We start from the raw sequence: 20,492 nt of genomic DNA, 5'->3' as shown, positions 1-20,492 counted from the left end.
GGTTTGAGAGACATGACTGGTTTTGTCTTGGTCCCTTTACAGCTCTCCTTATATTTGCAAAGATATAAAGGTAGGTGTTGTTATATGGACTGAGGTACCGTCTGTGAAGCTCTGCAGCACTCCTTCCTTCCTTTCTCCTCTGAATTTGTATGGAGTTATATAAACCATCTTTGTTCTGCCTCTGAGATTAGTCTAATTTCATACTGCTTGGCGCCCTCTGAACCTTGCATTGATTTGAATCCAAACGCCACAGCCAGGGTCACATGAAACCAGGCTGTTTCTTACACTTTCCATTACTTAGGCTCAATGCAGTGCATGGACTCTTGCCCGGCGGCTTGCAGCCTGGCAGGCGTCGCACATGCTCCTGCATGCATCTTTGCTAACTGGGGACATGTTATATTGCTTTAGCAGCAGCTGAGGCCAGAAGAAATTGAGCCCAGCTTGGGGCTGTTTTTTTTAAGATTTTTTCCTTTGGCTTTCAGGCTTCCAGCAATAAGGTAATACATATGCTTTCTCTGGCATTGCCAGGGCTCCCTACAGAGGGGCTGGAGCATTCTTCTCTCCTTCATTTCCAGAGGCAGAAGTGATGTGGAGGGAAGGGATGGGGGAAAGGCCATGCAGGGCTTTAGGGATTGTAAAGGGACTGCAATCCAGGCCTGAGGACTGGACAGCCCTACAAAATGTTGTGGAGAGCCTAGTGAAAAATGCTGGAGAGCAATGAGAAAAAGGGCACCAGAAATCAAGGGAAGGGGTTTTAAGAACTGCCCTTTGAAAATCCTGCCCTGAGTTGATTAAAGAAAAAAATATCTTAGAGGAATTGCAAGATATCAAAATCTCATTCAAAGGAGGATCCTAAAATTACAGTGAATGTTCATTATCATTTTGCATAGTGGTGAGAGGCCAGGGGGCACAGCCTGGCTGATTTCACTGTCGTGCATAATGGCAAAAGGTCCTTCTCCTAAAGAAGCATCAATCCCAATTGTGGTTTTAGGACTAAGCTGTGCTCACACCACCTACAGATTCACCATCAGTGCCCACTGCCATGCCTGGTTATGAAATGCGGACCTGGGGGAGACATCCTGCAAAACCGAGGGGAGGTGGATGCTGAGCTGTTGCCCTGACTGAGGGTGACCCCGTGGGGCAACTTCCCCACCGTAGCCCACCTTGCCCAGGTTACCCTGATGCTTACAGCACCCAGGGCTGGGAGGCAGCTCTGCTCTGCCTGTCCTCTTTCTGCTCAGCATCCTTGATGGGCTACCCCCCGGCTTTTGCACACCCAGAAAGAAGTATGAAACACATCTTCATATGTGCTTTGGTAAGTAATGACAACATTATCTGTGCTGGCAGCTGAAATATCATTGTTAGACAGCCATCTAAGTGATTTAGCCAGCCAAACAGGCATGGCTTTCTGAGTTGTTGTTCCAGGCTTTTGTCAGAGCTAAGCACGCGCTGCTGCATTAATACATTACTTTGGAGGAGTGGCCGTTTCACAAACAAAAGGCGGCTTTTAAGATTATTTTTATTCTTTAGACTGTGAAACACCGAGTGGCAGCGTGGGAGAGGAGCCAAGCTGCAGCATGCCTTCAACCCCCTAAGCCAGAGGCAATCCCTATGGGAGTTCAGCTTTTCCTGGGAGAATAGCTGTAAGAGCACCCACTGATCCTTTTTTGGGGAAGCTTATAGTTTTCAGAGGCATTTGTCAGGGTCTGCTTCAGCATCCTGACCAGGAGGCAATCTGAATTCTTTTCTCACTAGGAATATCCTGGGCTGAATTTACCGTCCCTCAGCTTTATCCCTTAAACAGTAAACTAAAATATTACTGCATGTTTTTACAGTTAACATTGAAAAGGTGGAAAAAGAAAGCAAAGTAAAAATGAAATGAACCCAAAATTGCAGTGAACATTTAAGCTTTTGCTTAAAAACCATCCAGTAAAAACAAAAGAGCAGGAAATTCTGATCTGCAAGAAGACTGATTTTTGCCACTTATGAAACCCCAGAAACTTCAATTACAAGCTCCTCCATTATTTCTTGTAAAAAACCACCACTGGGTACAAATTTAACTTTTCCCTCCTCTTGCTGTCAGAATTACGGGTTTAACAACGTGCAGTAAGGTAGTCACATTTCCCAACGTTACTGGCACCGCAGCGGTGAGTGCGGGTGCGCAGCCAGCCCCCCCCGCGCCGGGAGCAGCGATGCGGTGGCGCTCCGCACGGAGGCAGCTTCGGCTAAGGAGAGAGGGATCTGCCACCATCCCCGCAGCTCCGCAACCGGCTGGATTAGTGCCTGCCTTCACCCCGTTGACCTTCTTTTGCAAAATTTCAGCCTGTGAATAGCTGCACGTCGGTGCCGGCGTGGGAAGTTAATTCCCGCTTCTGCGTGCCATGGCGGGAGCTGCTCCTGAAGGAGGTGATGGGTCAGCACAGCAGTCTCGAAGAGAGAGATCCTGTGAGGCTCTAGCAACCTGGGCAGCCTTAACATAGTGCTGCCTGGCTCAATCTGTCTCTGCTTTCTCCCTCGCCACCTTTCTACCAGGATCTGAAAATGGGAGGGAGTCCAATGTGGCCAACAATTTTGCTACCGTCAGTTGTGCACCCCTCAAATTAAAGCAAAACTGAAAGCCATACCCTTCTCTCAGCTCACAAATGAATCTGTTCTTTTCCATATATAGATTGTATTTGGAGCAGTGAAAATTGCTGCTCCCTGCCCAAGAGGCTGGCTGTGTGGGAGCTGCCTTTCAGTGGCTACAACTCCAGAAAATGGAGGAGTCCCCTAATGCCCACAGTGGGGCAGAAGCCAGTCTGTTTCTCACTAATGAACTGCATAAACCGTATGTGATTAAAACCACTCCTCGAGTGAGGCAGAAGACCACCACAGACAGTGTTCTCGGAAGAACACTGAGTAGCAGCCAAAATAGTGGAGCCCTGCTGCTTGCCCACCCAGGGCAAGAAGCTGCAGGCAGAGGAGCAGGAGGAGGGGTGGAGGTGGCCTGAGGGAGGCTGGGGAGATGAAGGAGAACCTGAGTTTGCACAGGGAATAGGATTATCCCAGTTTCCAAAGGTCTTTCTATGGCTATGCTTTGAATTTCCAGGCTGGGAGACAACAACTATTATGCATGGTGCCCTGGGGACAGTTCAGGTCAGGACCAAAAGGTGCAATGAGATTTTCAAGGTCTCAGTAGTGCCAGCAAGGATTAGCCTTCCAAGGTCTCAGAAGATCCCCAGGAAGTAAATCGTCATTGAACTTTATGCAGCAACTATTGCAAAGTATTATTGCAATACTGAGAGGAGCGGGATGTTTGGTGGTGGAACCTTTTGGAGCTGAATATTGTGACACCTCCTAGACAGTGGTCACCTGGCTGCTTCCCTTGCTTACCTTGGGGAACAGCTAGAAGGCTTCAGTGGCTGACCCAGCTGGGAAATGTTAGGACAAGGCAAAATCTCTCCCTGACACAAGGGCATCTGTCAGGAGAGTAATCAGAAAAAGTGTATCAATTCTGATGACAAAGCTGGCCTCAGCTCTTTGACAAAGCATCTCTCTGTGCAGGCACTGCCATCCCTGCTCCTCTGCCTTGCAGCTCTCACCCAAGGGATGAAGGCACAGCGTGATCAAATAGGTAACACACTGGGCTGGGAGTCAAGAAACCTGGCTGCTTGCGCTTGAGATGTTGCCAACCCGCTGCGTGACTGAAGGTGAATCCTGTCACCTCTTCGTGTCTGCTTTCCCTCTTGGGACAGAGGCTCACCCTGCCCTGACTGCTTCAGTCCAGGATTGTCTCTTTGCTTCTCACAGGCACAGCACCTGCCACAGGGAAGGACACAAAATCAATTATAGATCGCCAATGTAACTGTTAGACTGCAAAGTATTTTGAGATCCTCAGGGTAGGAAATTCTGCATGGGCAGGCTGTGCATAGATCATTCTGAAAATGCTATTAAAAAGTGTGTCTTCCACTGGGAGAGGCAAAAAATAGGGTTACAAAAGTTCAAAGCAAACTCTACACTCAGGGCCTACAAACAGAAGCCATAACAAACCGAATGCAATTATAAGCTGGAACAACGTGTGCTAGTGTTACTGTAAGTTCATTTGGGTATTAAATAACTCAAAGAGCTCCACAGACAGGGGGTGATCAGAGCACAGACCTCCCTCAAGGGGACAGAAAGAGATGCAAAGATGGTGATGCTCCCTCCTCCACCATGGAGGGTTTGCAGCATGGCCAGGGCAGTGGCTGCCAGGGCAGCTGGCACAGCCAGGACACGTCTCCTCCTGTGAGGAGGCAGCGCCATGCCACACGTGTCCTTTCGGGGTGGCCCCAGCTACCTGAGTCAGCTCTCCAGCTGCCCACTCACCACCATACATTTGGGCATCATCCAAGCTGGCACGATGCGTCCCTCCACCCCAGCACAGGGGTAGAACACCTAGTCCTTGGGGTTTGTAGCAGCCGTGTTACCAATTTTTCCATTGCTCCTTGCTGTGAGAACGCGTGGCAGAAGCAGGATAATCTTCTCTTTCATCATCTGTACTTTGAATGCTATTATTGAAAAGCATTTTTGCAATCCTCTTTACACAAAAAATTGGGCAAGCTGAGTACATCCCCCACGCTCACCAGCTGCCTTCACAGAAAAATGGTTCCAGCCAACAAGGGCAGAGGTCAGGTGTACAGAGAAAACATCGGAAAAATCACATGCAAACCTATTCCTTGTCAAAGTTTTATTAAAACAGTTTAAAAAAATTGCTTTACACAGCCTTTCTCCACCAGGAAGAGCAAAAATAAACAAATAAAATCAGGTCCATGGCAGCTTGGCACAGCTCTCACAGAACAGGGGGAAAATCGGTTTGCTGATGTATAGAAACCTGCCTGACCCATCATCAGAGCCGTACTCCTTTCCCCCTGCTTATTTACTCTGGAAAAAGTGTGCAGCTGAAGTGAGAATGGAGCCCAAAGGTCCAGCAGGAGACAAGAGACACATTTCAGACCCCAGTGCAGTTAGTACACGTACCGTGATTAAGAGAAACAAAACTTGAAAAGTAGCTAACTAATGTTAAGAGCCTACCTACGGTTTTTGAAAATTGTTCATATTTTCTAGGGCTTATGTTGATTCTGGAGAGATAGCAGCAGGTTCCTGAATGCGCTGTGCGCAGGAGCACAGCCCAGCAACACCAAGGCTTAGGGTCAGGTTGGCTGGGTGTGCAGTTTCCCTGGCAGAGCTCTGCTGAAAGAGTATTTCCAGTCTGTGCTGCAGAATGAGCCAGCATAAGCTGGCCTCAGCTCAGACGTCTCTATTTCCATCGCAAGTTGAAGACAAGCCCTTGGAGGGGAGCGCGAGAGCTGTTCTATGGATCAAGCTGAAATCCATTCCAGCCAGCTGTCTGGGGATTTCCTGAGTTAGCAGTCGCACCTGGGCCATCACGTTCTGCATCCTCCGGTGCCCACACCCTCTGTGATTTCATTTAATCTCTTTTTGTACCAGCTAAGACTCCACAGCATCCTATGGTAATGCCTCCTGCACCTTACGTATGCGAAAGGGCCCTTCCTTTCATTTACATTTGCTGCCTGATGCTTTTATTGGGAACGTGCTGATTGTGGCATCGTTACTAAACAATGATTCAGGACTTGCTGTTCACCTTCATCACTTGCCATTTATACTCCCTGCACCAGTGGTTACTCTTCCAAACTGAAGCATCTTGGTGTCTGTAGGCACTTGACTGCTCTACAAATTTTTTTCTTGGGTGTCTCACAAATGGTGGTCCTTCCACTGTCATGACTGGCTGCCACACCTGGGGCAACCACCGCACCCACTGATGAAGTGATATTCCCTATTTTCCTTTTGTTGGATCCTTCTGCATGAGCATCCTCATTTTCCTTTCCTTCCTGTCCTTTTCCCAGTGTCTGTTTGCCCTCTCCGTTGATGCCTTGTCCAGACCCCGCACTGCCTTCCCTTACCCAAGCAGAAGAGGGAGGGAACGTTATGGATGTTGATGGGATGTAGATGTCTACAATTACCAACATCAACCCACAGGCTGTATAAACAATCTGTTTGTGGCCTACTTCTCACTCAAGGCACTTTTAGTCTTAAAAAAAGAAACCCTCAGATTTAGTAATGAATGCTGTATGACCATGCACGTGCTGTTACGTCTGAGTTAGCCATATGTTAATTCATAATCTATATAGGTCAGATATACCAACCCAACCCAGGAAAAGTCCATGGAAAAGTCTGTGGTCTGAGGTTGTAAACAGGGTGATTTATTATCCCTCCTCCACAACTCCCACCATAACCTCATGGGGAGACAAGAACATCATCACAGGAGTACATATGGTTGTTTTGAGTTCAGATCTCAGGGCAAAATTTGGGAAAGCTGGAAAACAAACTGAACAGAAGAGAAAAAAATATTTACTATTGTCTCTGCACAAAGTGCTGACTTTTATACAGCTTTTCCCAGAACAATCTGGATCAATGAAAACACTCTTTGACAGAGTGGAGACATGATGTTCTTCAGTGAAAGAATAGCTGCCTGGCTGGTCAATCGCAATTCTAGCTCAGACAATATCATTTTCCCATTCTACAGCTAATTACACGCTGCTGGCTGTAGGGTCAGTGTTCCTGTGCCAGGGTTAAAATGCCTAAAGCCTATATGACAGTATTTACACGGAGAAGGGCCAGCAGCACCGTCACCAAGGCATTCTGACATTCCCGTGGGGCAGAGGAGCGCTTCCCCATCAGCACTCCAGAAGAGCAAGGCTGCCCAAGAGATCCACCCCTCTTTGCTCCCTCTCAGCAGCCACCATGAATAACAAGCAGGAAAAACAGAGGCAGGTTTTGAAGAGAAATGAGGGCAGCAGAGGGGAGGAGGGAGGGCCGGCCCCGCTTATGCAAGGGCGGGTATAAAAGGGGGAGCCAAGCGCCTCTGCAAGGTAGGGAAGCGTGGGGCAAGAGGAGAGCGCGGACCTCTTCGCTGAAGAGCAGGTTTGAGAGGTCTGTGGCTCTTTGTACCTTTACTGCCAGTGTCGCAGGGAGGCATTTGTTAGCAAAAGTGCGTGGGCCCTGGGCTTGCTTTGCACAGGGGATGCCTGTATGCTTCCCAGCCTTGCTTTCACCTTTCTCCATTCCTAGTTGCTGGAAAGCTTTTTTTTTGCCCAGGTTTGGCCCCATGCAGGTTTTCTGGTACAGCTCTCTTCAGGGAGCCAAATCCTCCAACCCCGGAGCCGAAGGGCAGGACAGAGACTCTCTTCTTTCCGAAGCTGAAGCTCTATTTTTAAGCACACGCTTGTCCTAAAACATGGCAAGCCAACAAAAAAAGCCGGACAACAGGGTCCACGTATAGTAATTGGAATAATGCTTGTGGACTCCTGCTTAAAAATGGCTCAGAAGTGAAATGAAAGACTAACTGTAATTAAATCTTACTAGGATGAAATACATTCCAAGAGTAGCAGTCTATGTTCTCCACAGTCTGTGAAGTATGTTCCAAGAGTAGCAGTCTATGTTCTTCATAGTCTGAAACCTCCTTTAGTAGCAACCGTGAGAAGATAAAAGACAAAGATCTAAGAAGTGTGCTAGTGTGTGATGCATCTTAATTAGGGGAATATTAATTGGGTGAGTATAAGTGATGGTCAAATTAGGGGGCTGTTGTGTACAGGGACTTTGTAGTAGGACATGAACATAAGGTGAAATCAAAGGATCTCCCTCATTACTGAGGCCAGCCACATTCCCAGTAGTCTGAAGGAGGAGGAGCACTGGTGAAAGTGGGTCATTGAACATTTTCTGGTGAAAGTTTTTTTCTGAAGAAAGCTGGGTATTTTAATTCTATGACTTGATTGATTGGGGGTGGGTGGGGGGAGTCTCCTGCACTCCTCAAAGATATTGACAGCATTTTTTGTTGACAGAAAACAATAGAACTCGGTGCACAGACACCAAAAGAGCCCCAAAGGTCAACTAGGGTGAAAACCCTGAGAACTTTAAACTAACAACTGATCTTTATTCATGTGACGGAGCCAGATTGGAGTTATCATTCAGGTGCCTCTTGCTCCTCCTCTTTTGTGGGGCAGCATCCCCTGCAGCCACGGATGCCTGACTTGGGGCTGGTACCTATAGCAAAAGGAGACCACCAGCTGCAGTGTGACTCAGTCATGGCTTGCAGGGGAGTTGGGAGCAGGAGATACCCAAACACCGCCCTCCAGGTGCTACAGCACAGAGGCACATGATTCAAGGAAAAAAATAATAATACAGTAGCTTCAGATTATATGATTTCCCCTTCTAGTGTTTCTTGTCCACAGCAAACATAAATCTGGCAGCTGTAGTATATGTTACTAGCATCACTTAGAGCTTATTAGCCAAAGTCAATAATTCTCGTTAATAAGGATACTTTTCAGAGTGTTGCAGAACACAAGGCGCCCGCCACTGAAAGAGCCTAGGTTTCTTTGTCCCCGATACTGAGATTATCAGGCTGGGTTTGCTTTTTCCCTGTGTTCGAGCTTCGCCTAGGGGGATGTAGCAGAGCAGCTACAGCTCACAGGCACAGCATGATCTGGCCGCTCCTGCACACCGCTGGTGCCTAGTGCCTCATGTGGGTCTGTGTGTGTGGTGGGGCAGGAGACACAGGTTTGGGCTGTGCTGTCACACGTCCCACCCGCACCTCCACTGGCCTCTGAGGGACCAGCTTTCTCCTCCAGCATGCCTGTGGGAAGGACTCTCTGGGGAAAAGGGGAAACAAGGGGAATGGCAACCCAAAACCTAGCTCGTTCTCGTAGCATTTAGCCAAACAAAATGCATTTTTGATGGAGAAACTTCTCCCATTGCCTGTATCTGTGGCTGGGCTGCATGCATTTTGTAGCTGTCTGGAGATGGTACAAATGCTCAGGGACTGTTCTGTTGCCAGGTGCTTCCTCAGCTGAGATGTCCATGCAGCAAAAGGACAAAACACCGTGAATATTTCAAACTATTTGTTTAAGCCTTGTGTGCATGATAGCATGTCATATGGGCCTGGGCTCAGAACTACTTTCAGACTTCATTAGACTTAAGGTCATCAGACTGTTTAAATGAAAAGCAGGGCTGCAGAGACAGAAATTCCCAATCCCTTTGGTGTTACATGCCTGGCACACAGCGCTTGGGCTGGCAGGACTCGGCTGCCCCTGTCTCCTCCTCCAGCTCCAACAGCTCCGACTGCCCTGGTGCACTGAAAACATCCCTCTCTCTCGGCTCTCTCCTTGAACCCAACATCTAACTGGGCACAGCAGTACAAACCATGCCTGACTGGCCCTCCAAAATCAGGGCATGGATGTTAAAACAGCCCTAATCCCATTATAGCCATGGGATTTTAATTACGAACTGTAACAGGGGCACCGTGCAAGACCCAGTCTAACCCAGCTGCATCATCCCTGGTTTGATTCAGTGTTTACTTGATTAAAGAGGAAGAAGGGGCACACCAAAACTGGAGGACCATTTCAAAAGCAGCAGAAATATCTCCAAATCCCATCCCTTTTGCCAAATAGGACTTGGGAAGCTGAGACTGGGAGGCATGAAGTCTCTGTGATCCAGCTCTGGCAACCTCATCCGTTTGGCTTGCATCCTCTTCTTTTCAACACATTTCACTTTGAAAAGGAAAAAGAACAAACTTTTGATCTTCTGGGTAGATCAAGAGGGAAAGAAAGGGTAAAAATTGAGAGCTTAATCCTTTTATTCTGCAGTAGCATACATGTCCCACTCACTGATGGGTACCCAGGCTGCAAGGTAGAGATTAAAGGCAATTTGTCTGAGAAGAAAAAAATCTGGTCCGACTGTACAACAAATACAGGTACAAAGAAATCTGCATTCCTTTCAGTCTGGCACAAAACAAGCTGAGTTATTTTCAGCTCCTGTAATTTGTTCTTCTGCACAGAAAAACGCCTGTGTCTGTCTTAGTAAATGTGTAACTGCAGGCTACACAGACGTGCTGGGTCTGGTTAAAGGTTGTGTATCTATCCCTGAAACTTTCTGTGTGGCCGGTGTTGAGCCATGCTCTGGTTTCATCGGGTCCTGTCTGGCCTAAGCTAACTTCTTTTGGCCCCCCCAGCCTGTGATGTAAAGTAGCTTTGTGTAACGCCACTGCAGACGTGTCGAAAGGGCCATCCTGTGGAAAGGGCATAAATCCACCCGCAATCACGCCGCCCGCTCCAGGGGGAAGAGGGCACGCGCCAGGACGGAGGCAAGTAAGCACACCTAGATTCACTTGGAATGCCAGTTTTTCAACTCGGGATTCCGTGCTTTTCTGAAAGGCTCAGGGCTGACTTCTTTAGGGCTTTCTGCAGGTGGGGCTTAGTGCAAGTGCTGGGGTGAGAGCTGCTCCTCTCGCTTCTGCTCAGGAGAAATGAGCTGACATGGTGGCTCTGGCAGCCTTGAGAAGTAACCACCAGGCACCAGTGATACCTAATGGCACAGCCTGACTGGGCGGCACAGAGACATCCTCCATGCTCCTACGGGAAAGATTAAGAAATGCTTCCAAGGAGTTGCATGATGGAGACAACAGGGTGGGAAGAGCAGTGCCTCTAATTTGTGGCTTTTTGGTCTGTTTTCCTGAGCTGTCTCAGTCAGGATAATGCAGTGAGTAGTCTGGAAATGCACAGTGGCTGGGCTAGCAGTGAAGATGAAGTTGGGAAGGCAGGTCCCAAGATAATTTCTCAACTGGTCATAAGCAACGAAGAAGCTCTGTGATGCGCGTCACCTGCTGCCGGCGGGGCTGGGGAGGCAAAGACAGGGCAGGGAGCAGAGAGGACAGCAGCGCTGGCTGCGCTGCCTGCACGATAATTTAGAGGATGGGATGGGAGTTAACAGGCAATAGCAATCCTTGGATGAAGGCACAGCGCTGGAGATATGCAGCAGGCCCTCCCTTGCGTGCTTCTGGGGAGCAAATATTTTCAGGCCTGACTCACTAGGAAGATGTTCAGAAATTCCAAGGGACCATCACCAACAGCAGAAATGCCATTTGCAAACCAAGCTGTTAGACAGGAGCCTACAGCCTGGGAATTTAGATGTGTATGTTAGCAAGCACATCTACTTAACAAGGTATGTCTAATTACCAAGCATCTGCACATCTCAGTTTTTTGCATTTGCAAGAGAGTGGCGATACTGCAAACAGGAGTATTATTAGGCATGAAACACTTGGGGGTCCCTCAATGAAATGAATATGATTACACACAATAAATCAGGATGGAAAGGAGCCAGGTCTTGAATGGCTGGATTTAAACCCAAACACTTTTACCCTGTGTAAATTAAAATGTTGGTGAGACAGATATTGCACTGTGTCCTCTCAAAAGGCTCAGGCTACTGGAATTGCAGTACCTGAGAGGCTGGTGTGACTCAAAAAATCTTAGAGAAAGAAGGCAGGGAGTGGAGTTTGGTCACTGCTGAGGCTGTTAGCAGTTTGCCCATCCAATGAGTCTGCAGAGCTTGGAAAGGGGAAAAGAGAGTGAACAGAGCTAAAATAAATAAGAAATGACTAGTAGAATGAAAATACAGCTCTAAATAACAGCATTTTGGCCAATGGTAAGTGTTATAGCTGCATAATTTCCAATGCATTTGGATCTCAAATACACAAATTCAAGGCTATATACTAGAAATCCAGGGAAGGTACAGCAGAGCTATTAGTTAACAAAAAATCAGATACAGTAGAAGTGAGAATTACAAAAATGCAAACATTTTCAGTGTATTTGCACATACGTGTGTATGTATGCATGCGTGTGTATGTGTGCCAATGGCTTTCTCATTCCCAATATGCAGCAGAACCTTTGTGCCAAAACATCAGTGACATCCATATCCAGTCAAACTCTCTACTTCTTATCAGGAAAAACAAGAGCAGCAGGTAGTCTTTTACCACAGGAGAAGACTACCTGTACTTTGGAGTAAAACTCAGCTTACCCCCTCTAACTCTGTATTCAGATAAAGAAGGTTCTATGAAAGCGGTTTCAGTGTCAGCACATTTGTATAAGGAAGCCGTCAGCGTGTTTGCCTAGAAGCTGGAATGAATGTTTGCACTGGGCTATGAAAACACAAAATGCTCTGCTAGTGCCAAGTATTATGCTGACTGGACATATAAAGTGAAATCATTCAGTGGTGGGACCTTAAGAGACCTGGTTCCCGACCCCACTTCGCTTAGCCTGTCTGTGTACCAGCCAGATTCATGCAGCAGTTTGCAGAGACAACTGACCAGGTCCCACAAGCAATATCGTCGCACTATTACAATGCCCTGCCAGAACTAGCACGCTCTAGCTGGCAAGCCCAGCTGGTTGGCGCGCACAACCGCACTGCTTCCCATGCTAAATCATTAGGGTGCTGCAGTGGGTAACGGAGTCACATCTGTGCTTAGCATTTCCCCACCTGCCACCATTGAAACCAGTGGCCATCTCATGCTGGACTTTTCAGGGGGCACACTCAGACCAGCTAGCACTAAATACTGAAATTCCTGCCTTTTTAATTCCAATGCAGCACTAGCACCTCACCCTGTGAGTAAGAGGAATTGTATTTACAACAGGCTAATCAGTCTTCTTTCCTCCTCACTTTTTCTTTCAGCAGACGCCGTGGAAGCAGTTTCCCAACATGAACCTGATAGCAGAACTTCTCTGTTTGTTGGCGTGCCTCACCACACTGACTTGTGACCGTGTCTACGTCCACCCTTTCAATTTGTTTTCTTTCAACAAGAGTACTTGTGAGGAGCTGGAAAACTTGGTACAGGAGGGAAAGAAAACTTTTGTCCCTGTCTCCATCAAGTCCCAAACCACACCTGCCTATGAAGACGACCTGAACCAGGACAAGCTGGAAGTCCTGAGCCCGAGTGGCCGGAGGAGGCAGAAGATGAGGTACCTGAAGGACTTAATCTATGTCCTGGGTGCACGGTTTTACAGTGTGCTGCAGGAACGGCGGCAGGGCCAAAACGTGCTCCTGTCCCCAACCAGTCTTTATGGCTCCTTGGTGTCTCTCTACCTGGGCGCCTCAAACCAGACAGCGGCTGATTTGCAGCGTTTGCTGGGATTTGTTCCCCGCTCCGGAGATCCTGACTGCACCTTCAAGGTGGATGGACACAAAGTCCTTTCCAGCCTGAGGATGATTGAAAGCCTTGTCAAGAGCAGGGATGAGGAGTTGCAATTTTCCAAGATGCTCTGCCTGTTCTCCGCCCCCAGCGTGCCTCTATCCCAGCTGTTCGTGCAGGACTTGCTCCCTTCTGCTGATGCTCTCTACGCCCGAGCTGTTGACTTTACAAAACCAAGCGAGGCAGCAAAGCAAATAAATGCCTTTGTGGAGGCCAAAAGCAAGGGCCAAAGCAAGTGCTTACTGACAGACATCGACCCATCTGCTGATCTGCTGTTTGTGGTGGACGTCCACTTGGCAGGTATGAGGCAGCACTGCTTGTTTCAGGGGCAGGCTGGGTGGCGGACAGGCAGTGCCTCTGCTCCTGGGAAAGATGATGAAAGGCTGGACCACTGCTCCCTGTGCAGTGCCCTGCTCCCCACCGCTGTGCTGGGGGTCCTGCCTACACTCTGCCATGAGCCAGCAAGGGCAACGGGGAGGAGGTGGAGGGAGATGGCCTCCTAGAAATTTCCCTTGTCTAGGAAGTGAAGAATTAGGAAAGGTGTGGGAAGATGAATAAGAGAGGTATGCGCAGCATTTCTGACTGCAAAGGAACCAAGTCATGAGGGGCCTCCAGCAGAAACGATCAGAGAGTAGCTTTAAAGCAAGCCAAAGAAATACCTGTCCCCAGAACCTGTGGAAACACAGGGAGCTGGGTGTAACAGGCTGGAGGTACAGATTCAAGAAAGGCTGAAACACGTAATGGCCATGACTCCTCCAGTGGCTATTAAACACAGAAGTCTGGAGGCAACTTCTGGGCTAGGAAGGAATCAAACAAGCTACCAGTTATGGAAGTGGGGAGCATATACAAAATTAGAAGAATTAAAGCGATGTCTTAATTACCTAGGGTTGTTCCATGCTGCTGTCCCAGAACTCCCCCTGCACCGTAGCTAAGCCTCCTCTTCCAAGCGTAGCTGCTTTTCAACATCCCCGTGACTGAATGCAGTATCAGAGACCGCACACTTTTGGGTTGCTTGCCTACCAGGCAAGTATTTCAGAAAATTTGCAGTGAGCCATAAGTTTCTAAGCAGGCCTCTGCTGCTAAAGGCAGAGCTCTGGTGCCCATGGAATGCTTTTGTGCCTTCACCTTCCCACCTGAAAACTGGATGTCAGGTTGTCTTTGCCTTTCATGGGTGCTGTCATAATGGATCTCAGCTCTTCAGGCAGCTGAGAGCATCAGCCTTCTCTTCAGTGTAAGGTCTAGAGATGATACTGCAAAAATAATTCTCGTGTTACAGACTTCAGCATGGTCACAAGAGTTTTCCTTTAGCAGAACAGTTTTTTCCTCTTCTTCTGTATTGGAAACATATAATTGTATTAGCTTAGGAACACGTTTGAGGGTCTGAGTCACTGGGTCAGCTCTACTACCTTCTCTCTCTCAGAAGGGTGAACTTGAGATGTAGTCTCCACGTGTGGGATGGAGAAAATTGGCTCAAGAACAAACGAGTTGGATAAGCAAGTCTCTTCTAATAAACACAGGAGATGACTTCAGCAGTTGCTTTGCCATTTGGTTGTGGAGAGCAACCACGACAGCTAATGCTGTCATGTTCCATGTCTGTCCCTATAGCTGCAGAAAGGAAAAAGTATATTTTTTTGATCTGAAACACATTATATATGCTCCTGAGATCCTATCAACAGCCATAGGATTGATTACATGACAGAAATCCAGACCAAACAACAGCTAAATCTTCCAGTGGTCTCAACTGTTGTTTGCTTGCACACAGTTGTTTTTACATTTATAGACTCGCTGCTGAGCAGAGGCTGCCATTTAGAACCCAATACATAACATCAGGTGCAAATTTTGCTGACATGAGACTTCTTTTGGTTTTTTTGAAGTTGCAAAATAATTACAAACTATGGAATGAAAATAGCATCATGGGATTGCACAATCTTAAGCGCCCTTACCTTCTCTCTTTTAAACGCTCTTCTGAACAGACAACCCCCAACAACTTAGTGTTAACTTGAAATGTGGCAGGATGCTTTTTGCCATATTTTTTAAAAAAGTAAAAAGTCATAGCTTTCCACAGGAAGTCATCCTCTCATTAAGCTTGCCAGGCTGGCGTAAAGCCTGTATCACAGAACATGGAGATCATCACCTGAAGCAGAGAGGTCCAACATTTCTTTCCTGCACTCCCAAGCCAGTACTGCAGCATACTCTTACTCTTGCGGGCTAAATCTTCACTCATGACTGACAGCCTTTTTCATTTTAGCTATCTTGCCTGTATTGTAGACACAGGTTTCTTCCCTGCTCTGATGTGGCTGCCAGAAGGCTGCCCAATCCCACAGCTTTAGTGTTCCGATAAAAGATCTCACTGTAAGAAACCATTTCTTCCAATGTGTCAGCTATCACTTCCTATAGCAAGGATGTTCATCTTCAGTTTTCCTTATATTACGTTCTGGGTGTGTGAGGCAAAAAGCAGGGTTTCTGTAGTAAATGCATCTCTCCCATGTCCTGAAAAAATGCTGTGAGAAACAAATACTCGTATTAAGACTACGAACATCTTTTGGAGCACTTTCAGGGGAGCAGCTAGTTACACATTTGAGGACACAGACGTCCAGACCCTCACCTAGCAGAAGGCCACAGGGAGTCGTTTCACACAGTGGTGCTGGTTTGTCAGTTCACAACTGGCACAATATTAATGGACACAGCCCCAAAGTCAGTAGCAGAGCTTTGAAATTTTGCAGTATCTTTCCCAAGACTATTTTAAACCAATTACTCTCCCACCTTCATACATTTAGCTATCTGAATGCTCAATTCTTCTTTCTCCCTTTTTATTTAACTCTGTTGCAGTCTTGACTTTTGCTATCCTGTGAGAATAAATTCTGCAGGTTATACAGACCCCGTGAAAGTGGCTCCTTTCTGCTTGCATCTCATAAGAAAAAAAGGTGAACAACTCTACTTCCCTATTCTTTGTTTTGCTTACACCTTTCACATCTCCTACCTGCCGCTTCTTTTTCGGTGAAGTTATAGTAGGTGAAAGTGCCTAAATGCTCTTCTTACACAAACTCATCCAACTTATTTAAGAGGCAAGTGTTCCTATGCAAAGCCGCTTACTACATATTAAATATATTAGGGTCCAGCATGTATCTGGATTAATTGGAGAATAGACTAATCAACAGTACAGCCAGACCAGCTCCTATTTTATACCATATTAATTATTTAAATGTAAGGAGCTCCTTTCTTTACCCCAACGTGTACATCTGTTTTCCTAATTCCCCCAAACAGCAATTTTGAGATTTCTGATCTTTGCCCTTCTTGCTGATGGCAGTAGTTTCTTTAATGCCAACAGGATTATCTGCCTAACTGGGCAGCAGCACTGATCTATGGCAGTGAGCAGATAACCTGTTGAAATGCAAAGCTGCACAGAAGCAGCGGGAGGTGAGAGCAAGGCTTTCCATACTTGTGAACTGGGTAAGAAATCTATATTAAGGTTTAGCAAGCATTCAGGTACGTCCTTTTTAACCTCCTTGGCTCAATCAACACTTGGTGCTACGCTTACTACCTTCCCCATTGCTTTGGTTCATGCAATGGCCAAGGGTGAGACCTCAGCCAGAGCTTGTGCTGCCTTCCCGATCCCGAATCCGCCTGGCTGCCTGCGGGTGCTCCTGCAGCCAAGGGCTGGCTCTGATGGGTGCGCTCCCAAACCACCACCACCACTCAAGGGATGGAGAGGAAATCCATCGGCCAACAAGGAAACAGGCAACCAAGCAAGCAGAACTACTGTGCCCAGAAAAGGCCACAAAGCCAGTAGAAATCTTGTGGCTTTGGCTGCAGTCCTGATGGTCGCCGTCCCTGTGCAGCCAGCCTGCACCAGCCTCTGCCTGACGCTACCAGAAAGCGTAGTAAAGGCAAAATACATATGCTTGTAGTAGCAAAACATGATTTTATACTTGCAACCCTTGTCTAATGCACAGTGTGTTGGTTTTAAATGAACGTATATACTGGCTAAGGGGCAGGGGGGAGGAGTGAAGAAAGTGAAGAATAAATTTCTTCTTTCTCAACCTGTTTTTCAGTGAACGTTAAGCAAGCCTGCCAGCTCAAAGAGCCTCAGGAGTTCTGGGTGGATTCAAACACGAAGGTCTTGGTTCCTATGTTGTCAGTGACGGGGACATTCAAGTACAACACTGATGCTAGTGGGACTTTTTCTGTGGTGGAAGTCCCCATCAGCAAGACTGCGCTGCTGGTGCTGCTGCAGCCCATCAATGGCAGCGAGCTGGAACACCTGGAGTCTGAGCAGCTGTTGCAGTCCTCAGCTTGGCTTCAGCAGCTGGCCCCAAGGTAGGGATGAACAAGACAGGTACCCCACACAGGCCTGACTGCTCACTGACCGGGGTCGGATCCTGCCAGGGAGGGTTTAACACCCAGCACCAAGGGGAACACCTGCAAACCTAGGGGTCTCACTGCGAGGGAGCTCGACTTCAGTGGGATTGGCTTTTTATCTGGGGTGTTTCAAGGAAACGAGCAAGTGCTTTTCCATAGTTGACAACACAGGACCCATGAATTGGGATGAGCTGGGGTTTAAGTGTGCCCAGGGCAGATTTAAGGCAACTTCCCACTTGGAAACAACAACGTGACACCCATCAGCCCTTGGTAGCTGTCTGGCCCCACATACTGAGCACTTCTTGTGGCTGTTTTCACATGCCCGTTTCCCAGGAGTGCCCAGATACCATGCTTTCATAGCGGGGAGCATGCACTTGCCTCTCTCTCTCTCTCTTTTCTGCAGAGAAATTAAATTAACACTGCCGGAGTTAACAACAGAAGGCAGCTCTGATCTACAGGAGCTTCTTGCAGATATGGAACTGCCTACACTGCTGGGAAAGGGGGCAGATCTCAGTAAAATAAGCGATGCCAATCTAACAGTTGGAAAGGTACAGTACACATCACTGGCATTTAAAAATATGCCTCCTGCTCAATTTCAGCCTCTTTAACTGTACAAATTCACCCAGAACAAACCCATCAGAGCCATGTGGGACACATGCTCAGTAGGGAACTTCCAAGGTGACTGAACGATGCAAATATTCCTTCGATTAACCCTTCAGCAGCAACAGGTTTGCCTTAAACTCTTCAAATTTCATCGCTGCAGCCAATACAACATGTGCACAGAGATGAGGTTTGAGATCCGAGTGTGCTGCACATACAAATCAGGCTGCATTTGTTACCACCTCCAGGCACCACAGCAGGAGTGTATAGTAGAGGCTGCAGGTACTGGGCTGCTGAGGATAACCCTCCATCACCGAGGGACTAGGAAGTTCTGTCAGAGGCTGCAAGGGTACCAGGATTTCCTACAGCCCAAGTGTACAAGCAGCTGTAGAGCTTTTTCCTGTTATGGAACAAGTACTCCATCTTTTTAAACATCCATGGAGTCTACCCCGTGCTGCTTACAGCTGATCTAAGTTATTGATTACTTCATGTGCTTTATCGTTTACTCAAACTCTCATTTGTCTCTTTGCTATCATGCTCTGGAACCATCAGAGTTACTTATATGTTTTGCTTTACAGGTAATAAATAAAGCCTTTTTCAAACTGACCGGTGATGGAACAGATCAGCCAGAAGACCCCACAGCACAGAAGGAAGATGTGGCGGTCCTGGATGTAACACTGAACAAGCCCTTCCTTTTAGCTGTTTTTGAAGAGAAATCAAGGGCAATGCTTTTCCTTGGCAGAGTGACAAACCCTCTGAACAGGGCTTAGTGCAAGCACAGGGAATAGGGAGGGAGGGGAACGACATGCATTTCCCATCACCTTCTTCTTCTTCATCAGCTAATTTTACTATCTTGTTGAGTGCTCTGTTTAGCCTGGACATGAAGCAGGTAGTGTCTGAAATACAGCTTTCTGAAAGCTTTTAAAACATTGCAACGTTTCATCCTTGTTCATCTATTTCATACGAGGCGACTCAAACTGTTCCTCCAGCTTCTCTTCCTTATTCCCACCACTTTGTCTCCTTTCTGTCCCCAGCTCCCTTTTTTGATCCAGTGGGGACAAAGTAGTAGCCAGCAGGGCACTGACTTAAAAAAAATAGTTTTATAAGCCCAAGCAGCATTTACTAGAGAAAGGTGTAGCAAAGGGCCTCTTCCTTCTTTAAGAGGTCACTTTATAATTTTTAGTTTGGAGAGTCTTGCAACAGAGACTCCCTTTTATGCTACAGTGAAAGTTTCAGCTATCCACAGAGATTTCTGTCTTCATCAGCAACATTTTCCTTTAAAACGCTGCCAACAGCGCAGGCAAGCTTCACTTGTCCCACTGAGACAAGATTTTCTGCCTTGGAAGCAAAAACACATTTAGAGGAAGTTTCTTCTTTCCGCAGTCCAGATGGATACATTCATTTCTTAACTCTATGGAAAAGCTAAAAATAGAGTTTGGTAGCATTAATGAACAGTGATGGATAATTCTCATAGCTTGACAGAATTATCTCTGACTTTTTAGGAAAAAAAAGCCCAACTATTTCAATACAAACCCGTTCCTTGGGTTACTTTCTAACCTGAGAGGCATCTATTACAGCCTTACATCGAAAAAGAACATTACCGGTTAGAGCCCAGATATATAAACTTTAACATATCAAAACCATATGTTCTTAAAAACTAGTATTAATGGCAATAATCTGTACTAGTATAAATGGTGGATGTGCTGGTACGCATGAATAAAAAGGTTTCAGTGGTCCAATCCAACTGTTCACAGAGTCATAAAGGTTTGAAACATTGAACTGGAACGAGAGATTATTAGATGGCTCTTGAATTAGGAAGCGAGGAATTGGAAATGAAATCTTGGTACTAAGGAAAGCCTCTCAATGGAACAAGGATTTCCACTTCTAACCTCCAGATTTGCCTTTAACACTGATGGCATTTAGAAAATATCTGCAGACCTCTTTGGTATATGATGCCAGATGTATCCTACAAAGCACGGTAGCTCATTGTCATCCAGAGTGGCCCAAATGTCTAATCCAAACCCACTAATGCCAGTGGCTTGCTATCGGTGATGTAGATAACGTGACAGATCCTTCTGGGGTGTTGGAAAAGACTAGTAACACAACTAGATAACGCTAGGATTTCAAGTGCCATGATATAGCATCCATGTATTTATCCGATTACACTGTATGTATTCCAGCTAACATCTAAATACTGTATTCATACATAGAAGCAATTAACTATAAATATGCAGAGATGGAAAAATGCAAATAAACCCACTTCCAAGTTGCTTTGCCACAGTTCAGTTGGGTTTACGTCCATTAGTGCCTCCCTTGTTCTGGCTTCTGAAATTTGCTCCAAGTCAGATTTATGTTTTTTTTAAGTCCGTGAATTGCAAATTTTCATGCAAGACAGCCAATGGTATAGCTGTAAGCATGAAGCCTGGCAGCTCCCAAGTGTTTGTACCAATTTTAAAGTTACCCATTTATTCATTAAAGGCAG

General features: G+C 46.7%; 1 protein-coding gene across 2 annotated transcripts; it reads left to right on the top strand.

The window, feature by feature from the left end:
- Positions 1-6,879: 6,879 nt before the first annotated feature.
- On the top strand, positions 6,880-20,290 carry AGT (angiotensinogen). 2 transcript variants are annotated; one of them, XM_005239113.4, is made up of 5 exons: positions 6,880-6,969; positions 12,538-13,351; positions 17,104-17,368; positions 17,814-17,958; positions 18,589-20,290. In XM_005239113.4, exons 2-5 carry the CDS (start codon positions 12,562-12,564, stop codon positions 18,778-18,780), a joined length of 1,392 nt encoding a protein of 463 aa, XP_005239170.1. In that variant the 5' UTR covers positions 6,880-6,969; positions 12,538-12,561; the 3' UTR covers positions 18,781-20,290. The 2 variants fall into 2 exon arrangements, with proteins under 2 accessions (XP_005239170.1, XP_027644895.1); XM_027789094.2 differs by having other exon boundaries at positions 12,535-13,351.
- The last annotated feature ends 202 nt before the right edge of the window (positions 20,291-20,492 follow it).

Source organism: Falco peregrinus, chromosome 7 (genome assembly GCF_023634155.1).
Source record: "Falco peregrinus isolate bFalPer1 chromosome 7, bFalPer1.pri, whole genome shotgun sequence".
NCBI lineage: Eukaryota > Metazoa > Chordata > Aves > Falconiformes > Falconidae > Falco > Falco peregrinus.
This window is presented reverse-complemented; position numbering and strand designations above follow the sequence as displayed.

Bases quoted from the DNA above. Each gene is read 5' to 3' on its own strand.
- AGT (XM_005239113.4), top strand. From the start codon at position 12,562: ATGAACCTGATAGCAGAACTTCTCTGTTTGTTGGCGTGCCTCACCACA. The intron at 13,352-17,103 runs GTATGAGGCAGC...CCTGTTTTTCAG, and splicing joins GGTGGACGTCCACTTGGCAG to TGAACGTTAAGCAAGCCTGC. The intron at 17,369-17,813 runs GTAGGGATGAAC...TCTTTTCTGCAG, and splicing joins CTTCAGCAGCTGGCCCCAAG to AGAAATTAAATTAACACTGC.